We start from the raw sequence: 13,291 nt of genomic DNA, 5'->3' as shown, positions 1-13,291 counted from the left end.
GTAAATTGTTGGTTATTTGCACGAACCCAGTCTTCACTATGAGTCATCTATACATCAAATTGTCTTAAATAATTTATTTACTAAGTAATTCACAGAAATGTATAAACAAACAGTAGATAGTTACAAGGAAAGGATAAGAGTTTCCCTAGTGGGATAAACCGGCATCACGGCTTGGTGTTCAAAAGGGAAGTGGAGGTCGACTGAGAAGACAACACACAGTTGATAATTATAACAATTGAAATGCTAATCCTTTGCACATGAACGCTCACTTATTCGGGAATAATTGCAATCAATATATATGTTTACAGTGTGTCGTTGGGATCTCTGTTGAAAAGTTTGTTTCTGTTGGAGAGTTTGTGTGCTCTCTGTCGTGGTTAGAATGGATAGTTCAAAGTGACATTCATTCATGTCATTATAGAATAGATGTTTCGGTGGTTGTCGGTCTTCGTGTTCAATGATACCAAATTCCTAGCTGCAGACTAGTAATTAATATCAAAGACTTGTTCTTATTCTGTCGGTATCGATAGTCTAAGAGTTTAACCATGTGGGATGGTTAAAAGATTCAGCAGTCTGGTCTCAAACCTTGGCCCTCTCGTTATCAAGGTAAGCTGGTCTGCAACCTTTGTCCTCTCATAATTGAGAGAAACATGGTCTGTTGAGAAATTTTCACGGTAGGGGTTTTATTCGGAAGAGCAGAAAGGGGCCTGTCCCAGGACGCCAGACCATAACTGGGCTCATGGGCGGTCCTCTGATTTAGTTCAACTCCAAAGGGATTTGGAGTTTCCTTCATTAAACAGTCCAAAATCACATTAAACAATTTCACAAACAGTATCATCCTCACTCATTCATCTTATACAACAATTAGATGTATGTCACGTTCTGACCTTTATTTCCTGTGTTTTGTATTTAGTTAGTATGGTCAGGGCGTGAGTTGGGTGGGCAGTCTATGTTTGTTTTTCTATGTTTTGGGTATTTCTATGTTTCGGCCTAGTATGGTTCTCTCAATCAGAGGCAGGTGTCATTAGTTGTCTTTGATTGAGAATCATACTTAGGTAGCCTGGGTTTCACTGTGTGTTTGTGGGTGATTGTTCCTGTCTCTGTCTTTGCACCAGATAGGACTGTTTTGAGTTTTCACATTTCTTGTTTTTGTTAGTTTGTTCATGTGTAGTGATTTATTAAAGCATGAATCAAAACAACCACGCTGCGCTTTGGTCCGCCTCTCGTTCAGATGAAGAAAACCATTACAATGTAAGCCTCATATCTGAGGCTATTGTATAAACAGCGTTATGGTAATGTGGCTGTATTGTTTCACAAAATTGTACCAAATGGACCAGTTCGTAGCTGGATTCTTCACCCATCTTTTATACCTTCTCCAGAACATAAATGTTGTTCGGACCTCAAATTCTATGAGTTTGAAGAAATTCCTTTGTTCTCTATGAAAATTCACTCTCTCTCTCTATACTGTGGCCATGAGGAGATAATCTCCAGGAATTTACGACCTCTCTGACCACAGCAGCCTAGTTGTAGGAGACAGAGAGAGGGGGATGGTGCTGGCAGGGGGATGGTGCTGGCAGGGGGATGGTGCTGGTAGGGGGATGGTGCTGGTAGGGGATGGTGCTGGCAGGGGATGGTGCTGGCAGGGGGATGGTGCTGGCAGGGGGATGGTGCTGGCAGGGGGATGGTGCTGGTAGGGGGATGGTGCTGGCAGGGGGATGGTGCTGGCAGGGGGATGGTGCTGGTAGGGGGATGGTGCTGGTAGGGGGATGGTGCTGGTAGGGGGATGGTGCTGGCAGGGGGATGGTGAAGAGCTGTGTCCAAGGAGGGCAACGTCATTACACTGCCATGGATGCTATTTCTGCCCAGTCTCTTTCTTATGGTTGAGTCATGAACACTGACCTTAACTGAGGCAAGTGAGGCCTGTAGTTCTTTTAGATGTTGTTGTGGGTCCTTTTGTGACCTCTTGGATGAGTCGTCGCTGCGCTCTTGGGGTAATTTTCATAGGCTGGCCACTCCTGGGAAGGTACACCACTGTTCCAAATTCTCCATGTGTGAATAATGTCCCTCACTGTGGTTCGCTGGAGTCCCACAGCTTTAGAAATGGCTTTGTAACCCTTTCCAGACTGATAGATGTCAATGACTTTGTTTCTCATTTGTTCCTGAATTTCTTTGGATCGCGACATGATGTCTTGCTTTTTGAGATCTTTTGGCCTACTTCACTTTGTCAGACAGGTTCTATTGAAGTGATTTATTGATTCAACAGGTCTGGCAGTAATCAGGCCTGGGTGTGGCTCGTGAAATTTAACTCAGCTTTCCAAAAAATGTGATTAACCACAGTTAATTCATGATTTATCAAATGGGGGAAATTACTTTGTCACAGGGCCATGAGAGTTCGGATAGCTTTTTTCCCTTAGTAAATCAAATTATCACTTAAGGCTGTTAAAGGCACCAGAGAGATGTGGCTCTATTGTACATGGGGATAACTGTATACATTTACATTCATTTAATTTAGGGTGGAAGGTAAAAACCAAATAATTGATGGAATTGGCTCTAAATACTAGGGAGGGCGGCAGGTAGCCTAGTGGATAGAGCGTTGGACTAGTAACCCAAAGGTTGCAAGATCTATTCCCTGAGCTGACATGGTAAAAATCTGTTGTTCTGCCCCTGAACTAGGCCGTCATTGAAATAAAAATGTGTTCTTAACTGACTTACCTAATTAAATAAAGGTTAAATACTACATCATAATGAGCAGCAGTAGGTCAGGTGTTTTGGTTTTCCTCTGGTTATTTTGACAAATCACGATTTGGCAGGTGTTGGCGTCCTCCTCGTTCCATCATCTCTTAAGCTCACCAACTAACACGTATGAACCCAGAACTAAATCGAGCGGCTGACCAATTACGTGAGACGTTAGTTCTGGGTTAACCAAGATTAACTCTGGTGAAAGATGTGTTGAAGTCCACTGAATGCTCAATCAAAGGTTCTGAACATAAGACAGGAGGCATGACAAGTGTTATCAGTTTTGATATTTGTAAAAAAATATATATACCACTTCCACATGAAAAATGTGCCAAAGTGATTGAAAATGTTGTGGAAAGTGGTGATCAGTGACACACTTCAGGAGAAATGTGATATTAGAAGTATGCACCAATCAATCAGAAATCCAGACTAAAGTAATCAAATGTTTGGTCTAATGATATTCTATGTACAATACTTCCTGTGGTCACCAGGACAGAGCTAGCCCGTCCCCCTCCACCCTGCCGGAGTCCCCTGGTCACAACTCTCCTGGTAGCGCCTTACTGCTGGGTCTGAAGAGGGTGTCTGTGTGGCTGGTCGACTGCAGGAAAACACCAGGGCAGAGTGGAACTGTGAGAGAAGGACACGAGGAGGGAGATTTGATTTAATCAAGTAAGAACAATGGGGGTGGATTAGACTACAATCTGATTCTGCATCTTCTGTTAATTCATTCATGAACAGTAAACACTCAGTGGCCAGTAAATTATCGATCCAGTTTTGTGAATGGAGGGGTTGTTACCTAATAAACTGGCCAATGAGTGTATATTGATGATAATGACAGCAGGTAGTCTAGTAGTTAAAAGCGTTGGGCCACTAATCAAAAGTTGCTTGTTCAAATCTCTGAGCCAACTAGGTAAAAATCTGTCTGTGCCCTTGAGAAAGGTACAAAACCCTAAATGCTCCTGTCAGTCGCTCTAGAGAAAAGCATCTGCTAAATTAACAAAAAGAAAGTGTTTATGGATCCATGTTTCCAAAACCTATTATTCAGTGTCTTTGTTTCACAGGTGACACCCCTCACCGTCGTTCTCTCAGTGGGAGGAGCTTATCATCTGGGGAGCCTCAACAACATGTTACTGACGTGACAGAGAAGAGTCTCTCCAGATCAGAACACCTCAAGAAACACCAGCATAGATGTAGAGCGAAGAAACCTCACCACTGCTGCTCTGACTGTGGGAAGAGTTTCACTAGCAGGAGTGGCTTCATTATGCACCAGCGGCTTCACACCCGAGAGAAACCGTACTGCTGCTCTCAGTGTGGGAAGAGTTTCACTAGCAGGAGTGGCTTCATTATGCACCAGCGGCTTCACACCCGAGAGAAACCGTACTGCTGCTCTCAGTGTGGGAAGAGTTTCACCTGTGCAGGAGGTCTTAAAGTACACCAAAGAATCCATACTGGAGAGAAGCCTTACAGCTGCCCAGAATGTGGGAAGTGTTTTACTGCTTCTAACGCCTTCAAATATCATTTGCGAATTCATACAGGGGAGAGGCCTTACCCCTGCCTTGATTGTGGAAAGAGCTTCAACCAGTCATGCAACCTGACGACACACCAGCTAACACACACAGGAGTAAAGCCTTATAGCTGTGATCAGTGTGGGAAGAGCTTCAATCAGGCAGTCCACCTGACCACACACAAGCTAACACACACAGGAGTAAAGCCTTATAGCTGTGATCAGTGTGGAAAGCACTTTGCTGTATCTTCCACCCTGAATACACACCAGGTAACACACACAGGAGTTAAGCCTTATAGCTGTGATCAGTGTGGAAAGCGCTTTGCTGTATCTTCCACCCTGAATAGACACCAGGTAACACACACAGGAGTTAAGCCTTATAGCTGTGATCAGTGTGGCAAGAGCTTTTCTGTAGTTTCCTCCCTGATTAGACACCAGGCAACACACACTGGAGAGAGAACTTATGTTTGTCTATGTGGGAAGAACTTTGCTCTAGCTTCCACCCTGACTACACATCAGCGAACACACACTGGAGAGAAGCCTTATAGCTGTGATCAGTGTGGAAAGAGCTTTGCTGTAGCTTCCACCCTGAATAGACACCAGCGAACACACACTGGAGAGAAGCCTTATAGCTGTGATCAGTGTGGAAAGAGCTTTGCTGTAGCTTCCACCCTGAATAGACACCAGCTAACACACAGTGGAGAGAAGCCTTATAGCTGTGATCAGTGTGGAAAGAGCTTTGCTGTATCAGAAAAACTAACTATACACCAGCGAACACACACAGGAGAGAAACCTTATAGCTGTGAGCATTGTGGAAAGAGTTTCAGTCAATCAGGGAGCCTAAATTCACACAAGCGAACACACACAGGAGAAAAACCCTATGTCTGTTTTTGTGGGAAGAGCTTTGCTCATTTAGGGCCAATGAAAAAACACCAGAAAGCAAAAATGTGCCGTATTTCATCTTCCGATCCGACACCGGTTCCAGATCCCTAAATAAGGGATCAATAGAAAACATATATTGAACAGTCATATCCATCTCTTTCTTGCTCTGCTTTCTTAACATAATGAACAAGGCAGGTCCTACAGGCCCTAGTTTTGTCGCACCTTGACTACTGTTCAGTCGTGTGGTGAGATGCCACTAAAAAGGACTTAGGAAAATTGCAAGAACAGGGCAGCACGGCTGACCCTTAGATGTACACAGAGAGATAATATTAATAATATGCATATCAATCTCTCCTTGCTCAAAGTGGAGGAGAGATTGACTTCCTCACTACTTGTATTTATGAGAGGTATTAACATGTTGAATGCACCGAGCTGTCTGTTTGAACTACTGGCACACAGCTCGGACACCCATGCATACCTTACAAGACATGCCACAGGAGGTCTCTTCACAGTCCGCAAGTCCAGAACAGACTATGGGAAGCGCACTGTACTACATGAGTCATGACTACATAGAACTCTATTCCACAGTACTACATAGAGCCATGACTACATAGAACTCTATTCCACAGTACTACATATAGCCATGACTACATAGACCTCTATTCCACAGTACTACATAGAGCCATGACTACATAGAACTCTATTCCACAGTACTACATAGAGCCATGACTACATAGAACTCTATTCCACAGTACTACATAGAGCCATGACTACATAGAACTCTATTCCACATCAAATAACTGCAGTAAAATGATTTAAGAAGCAGATTAAAGCAACACAAACACAGACACATACACACACGATAACATACACACACGATAACACACACATGGATTTGGTACTGTAGATATGAGGCAGTGGTGGAGAGGGCCTGATGGCACACAGTGCTAATATATTGTAATTCTTTTTTAATTGTATAAACTGCCTTAATCTCAATTGTCTCTAGGCTTAAAAATCCCTTTAACCTGTCTCCTCCCTTCATCTACATTGATTTGAAGTGGCTTTAACAAGTGACATCCATAAGTGATCACAACTTTCACTTGGATTCCCTGTTCAGTCTATGTAATGGAAAGAGCAGGTGATCATGATGTTTTGTCATCTCAGTGTATGTCCATTAATATGTTATTAATATATCAAGTCATAAAAATGTTAATTCCTCACTACATGCAAATATGAACTGGCCAGCTACATTTTTTTGGTTGTAAGCAAATCACAAAATCCAGAATTCATAGCGATTTCAGAACTCGGAGTACCGCCCTGTGAATGTGTATCCAGTTGATGTGAGAAAAATGTCTGTTTGTAGCCATCACTTTCAACCAGAGGATTTTGAAACAGAACTGAATTCTCAACTCTTGGGGTTGCCATGTCGTTGAACATTGAAAAGTGATTCTATTCTATCAAATTATTTTTTCCTCTCTTTCATCTCAAAGATGAAGGCATCCAGTCAGCTAACATCAGCACAGCAGAAAAGAGGACAATCTGAGGTAGCTAACAAACTACATTTGTATATCTAAACCAAAATCTAGCTAGCTTTCCTGATACGCTGGCTAGACATTCCAAAGCATATCAATGTAATTTGCCAGCTGTTGGGGATTTGTAATTTTGCAGGGGTAGGAGGGGATTATGAGAAGGGAGGAAGAGAAGCACCATCCTCAGTGACTAAAAACAATTTTTTAAAACATTTTAAGTTATTTTTTTAAAAACTATTGTAAATATAATCATGTTACTTAATTTATTAAAACATACTATTTTGCAATGAAGGTCTACAGTAGCCTCATCAGCACTCTGTAAACACCATGGTGTAGCTGGAGGACAGCTGCTTCCATCCTCGTCTGGGTACAATGACTTCATACAAAACCTAGGAGGCTCATGGGTCTTTCCATAGACTTACACAGTAATTATGACAACTGAGGATGTCCTCCAACCTAAGAGATCCTGCAGCATGAACTGACATGGGGTTGTGTGTTTTTAATGAGTGTTGGGGGCAGTGCTGAAAAGTACATGGGTGTACAAGATTTTACTGCAGAAGAGTTAATAGATGTTTTGAGATGTCAATATATATATATAGATAGATATATATATTCTGAAATAATGGTAGGGTTGGTTGGTGGTGCATTAAATGTGTTGTCACATGTTACGTATTGAAAACACCCACTAAAGTAGTTCACTATCCCTCTGTAAATATCTCTAATCCTCCCCTTAACCCATCTTCCTACTTTCTTCATGCAAGCATATGACAACTTCTGCTCTGCTCTAACCCTGGACACCTTTTTGGTTTCTGATCCCCAGCTCCATGGGCACCTCTACAATTAACACATTCCACTACTTTCCCCCAATGCTACACATTCCTTTGTCTCATGCCCTTCTGCACACTTCTCACACTTGGACCCTCCCTCCTACACACTGCTGCCACATAGGAACACCTTGGACCCTCCCTCCTCAGTTGCCATAGGAACACCTTGGAACTACACACTGCTGCCACATAGTTTGTAGCCTCCCTATACACACTGCTGCCACATAGGAACACCTTTGAAACAGAACTAGGAACACCTTCCCTCCCTCCTACTGCTGGGAACACCTTGGACCCTCCCTGCCATGCTGCCACATAGAACACCTTGGACCTCCCTCAAACAACCTATTCTACTACACACTGCTATTTTCCCTCACTTTCCATCTTTCAAAGAATACAAACAATTATCACTGTCTGCTAACATCAACCTTGGACCCTCCCACCTAATCACAGCAGAAAGAAGAGTCCACAAAACTTTGGTAGACTAACAACTACACACTGCTTTTGATACACCTAAACCCTTTCTTCTCCTGTCTAGCTCACTTCACACTTTCTACCATTCTTGGACAAACATTCCAAACCATTTTTATCAATGTCATTTGCCAGCTGTTATCTGGCCACATGATTTCCTAATTTTCCTTGCAAGCTCGTTAGGTATCCCTAGTACCCAGGGAGGGGATTTTCCCCTGACCCCACATTGACAAATCAGATTTTTTTTGTGGATGTCTTTCTGGCTTCAAAACAAACACCACAGTCATTCGGAACAATCCATGGGACCCTCTCAGTGCTTAGAAAACCTGCTTGCTACATTTTTATCTATAATCCCATTTATTAACATTAATCATTTTTGAAAAATAATTTATCTATTGTAAATATAATCCTCTCTTCCTCTCTCCACCTTCCTCTCTCCTCTCTCCAACTTTCCTCTCTTCCTCTGCTCCAATTTATTAAAAACTTTCCTCTCTTCCTCTCTCTCCACTATTTTGCACCCTCCCCTCTCTCCACAAGGTCTACACTAGCCTCATCAGCACTCTGTAGGGTAACACCATGGTGTAGCTGGAGGACAGCTAGCTTCCCATCAGCTCTGGGTACAATGACTTCTTCAATACAAAACCTAGGACTTTTCCCTACTTACTTTCCTCTCTTTTCCACACTTGGCTCTCCATACTTTCTACAATTAACACATTTCAATTTCCACACTTCTCACCCCCTTCCCTACTTACACAGTAATTATGACACCTTCTGGAGGATGTCCTCCAACCTATCACTAGGCTATGGAACACCTTGTGACCCTCCCCTCCTACACACAGCTGCCACCTGGGTGAACCTCCATCTTCCTCTACTTTACCTGCCTCTACTTCTGTTCAATAGGGTTTTTGTGACAACTTTTATTCTCTCTCCCCAGCTGTAACACCTTGGACCCTCCTTCCTCCACAGCCTGCCTCCTCTACAATCTCCACTTTCCTAACTGGGCTTCCACTTAGGAACTTCCTTGGTCCCTAGCTCCACTTTGCCACTTTTCACCTCTCACCTTAATATTCTGTTCACACTGCCTTTTTCCCTCTCTCACATTGTTGGTTGCTCACTTTCCTGCTGTCTCTGTTACACCTTATTCTCTACACACACTGCCTCAGATTGGACCCTCCCTCCACTCTTCCTACAACTTGGACACCTCACCTGCCTCGTTACTGCTCCCTCCTCCCCAGCCCACATACCTTCTTCACCCTCCTACCTATGACACACACCTCTACTGGAACCCTGGACTCCCTCTAACCTGCCTCTCTACACATTTGGTACTGTCCCTGTCTCCATGCACCTGTTAACACATTCTCACACCTTGCTTCCACATCCTTTGTCTCACACCTCATTTCTCTTACCTCTGCTGCCACATCCTACACACTGCTGCCACATAGGAACACCTTGGACCCTCCCTACTACACACTGCTGCCACATAGGAACACCTTGGACCCTCCCTACTACACACTGCTGCCACATAGGAACACAGCTAGTGTTTCCCTCCCTACTACACACAGCTGCCACATAGGATTCTCATTTTCCCTACCTCATTCCCAACTTGTTTTGCCCAACACACAGCTGCCCTGTAGGAACACAAACAATTATCACTAGACAACCTTGGACCCTCCCTACTATTTGTCTGTTCACCTCTCTCACTTTCCTCTCTTTCCTCTCTCCACTGCTCTTGGCCAACCCTTGCTTGCACCCTCACCTTTAAACATTTATCACTAGACAACTTCTAGTTACCTTGCTTGCTACCATCTGTATATCTATAATCCCATTTATTAACGTTAATCTGTTTTTGTAGTTAAAATCCTCTCTCCATTCCTCTCTTCCTCTCTCCACGTTCCTCTGTTTTTTCATCTCTCTCCACCTTCCTTGTCTCCACCTTCCTCTCTCCTCTCTCCACTTTCCACTCTCCACTTTCCTCTCTTCCTCTCTCCACTTTCCTCTTTCCTCTCTTCCTCTCTCCACTTTCCACTCTTCCACTTTCCTTCTTCCTCTCTCCACTTTCCTCTCTTCCTCTCTTCCTCTCTCCCACTTTCCTCTCTTCCTCTCTCCACTTTCCTCTCTTCCTCTCTCCACTTTCCTCTCTTCCTCTCTCCACTTGCCTCTCTCCACTTTCCTCTCTCCACTTTCCTCTCTTCCTCTCTCCACTTTCCTCTCTTCCTCTCTCCACTTTCCTCTCTTCCTCTCTCCACCTTCCTCTCTCCACTTTCCTCTCTTCACTTTCCTCTCTTCCTCTCTCCACTTTCCTCTCTTCCTCTCTCCACTTTCCTCTCTTCCTCTCTCCACTAAAAATCAAATCAAATGTTATTGGTCACATACACATAAATGGCAGATGTTAATGTGAGTGTAGAGAAATGCTTGTGCTTCTAGTTCCGACAGTGCAGTAACATCTAACAAGTAATCTAACAATTCCCCAACAACTACCTAATAGACACAATTTTAAACACAAAAGGGGTGAATGAGAATATGTACATATAAATATATAGATGAGCAATGGCCGAGCGGCATAGGTAAGGTGCAATAGATGGTATAAAATACAGTATACACATGTGATAGGAGTAATGTAAGATATGTAAACATTTATTAAAGTGGCATTATTTAAAGTGATTGGGTCTCATTGTAGGCAGCAGCCTCTCGGAGTTAGTGATTGCTGCTTAGCAGTCTGATGGCCTTGAGATTGAAAACACTGTAACACTGTAAAATGATGATTTTAGATGAGGATGCTGTTACAGTAACAAGTTACATTGACAAGTGAATCTTGAGCAATGTTGCATGGGGCAGAAATTGCACCAGGTTACAACAATACCTTTTACTGTAGTCTTCTGCTACATGCCACAATACCCCCTATATCTGATGGTTTCTTCTATGTATGTACTGTATAAGGATACTGAAACTATAAGACTGACATTTTTCTCAACATTCTCCAAGTGGGATAACTAGCAGTAGTGTTTCTGGTGTTTAGGTTTTGCGTCACTGGTTATTCGAACAAGTCATGATTTTGCAGGTGTTACCATCTTTCACATGTTGAAGGGGACATTCAGCCCGTATCATGAAAGAGTGGGTCGAGCTCCTCGTTACGGATCTTCTCCTTGTTCTACCATCTGTTAAACCATCTGTTTACCTAATAAACTGGCCACTGAGTGTATATTGATAAGGGTGGCAGGTAGTCTAGTGGTTAAGAGCGTTGGGCCACTAATCGAAAGGTTTCTGGTTCGAATCTTTGAGCCGACTAGGTGAAAAATCTGTCTGTGACCTTGAGCAAGGTACTAAACCCTAATTGCTCCTGTAAGTAGCTCTGAATAAGAGCTTCTGCTAAATAACAAAACAGTTAAAAAAACGTGTTATCGTATTTGTTTATGGACCCACATTTGCAAAACCGGTCTATTCAATGTCTTTGTTTCACAGGGGACTCTCCTAACCGTCGCACTCTCAGTGGGAGGGGCTTATCACGTTGCTGACGTGACAGAGAAGAGTCTCTCCAGATCAGTACATCTCAATAAACACCAGCAGAGACGTACAGGGAAGAAACCTCACCACTGCTGCTCTGACTGTGGGAAGAATTTCACAAGCCGAAGTGGCTTCATTATTCACCAGCGGATTCACACCGGAAAGAAACCGTACTGCTGCTCTCAGTGTGGGAAGTGTCCAGGAAGTCTTAAAGTACAACAAAGAATCCGTACAGGATTCAGATGCTCAGAGTGTGGGAAGAGTTTCCCTACTTCTCAAACCTTAAAATTGCATCTGAGAATTCATACAGGGGAGAGGCCTTACCCCTGCCTTGATTGTGGGAAAGCATTGCTTATACACTGGAGTGAAGCCTTATAGCTGTGATCAGTGTGGGAAGAGCTTCAATCAGTCAGGCCACCTGACAAAACACAAGCTAACACACACACAGGAGAAGCCTTATAGCTGTGATAAGTGTGGGAAGAGTTATGCTGTAGCTTCCATCCTGAATAGACACCACACTGGAGAGACACCACACTGGAGGACTGTTGGATATATGTGGGAAGAGCTTTGTTAATTTAGGACCAATGAGACAACACCAAAAAGCACAAACATGGCTTATTTCATCTCCCATCTATCCAACACCAGTTCCAGATCCCTTAATAAAGGATCAGTAGAAAACATCTAGTGAACAGTCATATCCATCTCCCATTCTTAGACAGTTGCTTTAGTCTGATCACCATGGTAACCTCTGTGCAGCATAATATGCAGCTCTGATCTGTCTGAACCTGTGATTGATTAAAATGCTCCTTTAAAATGATCAATAATACATTGGATAATAATATCCATGAGGTCCAGGTAATAACTATGCATACTGTCTCTTGTAACAATAGATTTATGTAATAAAACTGGTAAATGTAATGTCATGTTGGTTAATATGATAACATGTTGAATTGTAGTAATAAATTACTCCATTTAAAGTAATAAGTTACATTATGTGAGTAACAACTTTTTTTTAATGAGTAATGTAATAATTTCAACCGATCATGTAATAACACCTAAACCAATGTTTTATGTGTTACTTCACTAATGTTAATGCACATACCACACTCCACCCATTACAAACCTATGCACCTGTACTCACACACAAACACACACTCTTGTATTTGTCACATACACACGTTTAGCAGATGTTATTGCGGGTGTAGAAATGCTTGTGTTCCTAGCTCCAACAGTGCAGTTATATCTAACAAAATACAACAATACTCACAAATACAAAAGTAAAATAATGGAATTCTTGAAATGTACACACATGTACATTCATACACATACTTTGATCAACAAATAATCTGAATGAATCTGCAGGCCTTATAGTCAATGAGCCAGGGTGCTCGGTGGGGCTCACCTCGGGTTGAAAATGTCTCATAGGGTTTTTTAAGGTCCATGTCCCTTGAGTTGAATGTGTTCTATGGTCACAGTACAGCAATGGTAGCATTTATTACTCATGTTTACCCTTTAATCATTATCATTCATCCCATCAGACACATCTTCAGATTGACAGAAATTTGATATTTGACCTCTAGTATAAATATCAAAATGAGCTGTCATAGCTTTTAAAACAAAATTATACCCTTTAATCTTTATTTGACAATTGGTTCTGAAACGTCACAAATTAGATTGAAAAGTGATAGGCCTCTAGTATAACCCCAAAATGAGCTGTCATGGCTTTTAAAACAAATGTATACAGAGGACTCTGTTGTCAACGTCAGAAGACTGTAAGAGTGAAAAATATTTTCAGATAGAAACATAAAATAGACAAAAAATACTTTGATAATGTCATGTGTTGTCAGTTG

General features: G+C 42.4%; 2 protein-coding genes across 2 annotated transcripts; one reads left to right on the top strand and one right to left on the bottom strand.

Annotated features, from left to right (window-relative positions):
- Positions 1-1,568: 1,568 nt before the first annotated feature.
- Positions 1,569-2,180, bottom strand: LOC127921330 (uncharacterized; the record flags this gene model as incomplete). The annotated part of the gene is made up of 2 exons (XM_052505038.1): positions 2,067-2,180; positions 1,569-1,808 (listed from the first exon to the last, which is right to left on the bottom strand). Coding segments are annotated over exons 1-2 (354 nt in total), but the record flags the coding sequence as incomplete, so codon positions are not given.
- Positions 2,181-3,797: 1,617 nt separating this feature from the next.
- On the top strand, positions 3,798-12,359 carry LOC127921329 (zinc finger and SCAN domain-containing protein 2-like). Its single transcript, XM_052505037.1, has 3 exons — positions 3,798-4,507; positions 6,610-6,663; positions 11,400-12,359. The coding sequence occupies exons 1-3, from the start codon at positions 3,995-3,997 to the stop codon at positions 11,817-11,819; spliced, it is 987 nt and encodes a 328-aa protein (XP_052360997.1). The 5' UTR covers positions 3,798-3,994; the 3' UTR covers positions 11,820-12,359.
- The last annotated feature ends 932 nt before the right edge of the window (positions 12,360-13,291 follow it).

The sequence above is a fragment of the Oncorhynchus keta genome, unplaced genomic scaffold (assembly GCF_023373465.1).
Source record: "Oncorhynchus keta strain PuntledgeMale-10-30-2019 unplaced genomic scaffold, Oket_V2 Un_contig_22054_pilon_pilon, whole genome shotgun sequence".
Classification (NCBI taxonomy): domain Eukaryota; kingdom Metazoa; phylum Chordata; class Actinopteri; order Salmoniformes; family Salmonidae; genus Oncorhynchus; species Oncorhynchus keta.
The sequence above is the reverse complement of the archived record's forward strand: the minus strand, read 5'-3'. Positions and strand labels throughout refer to the sequence as shown.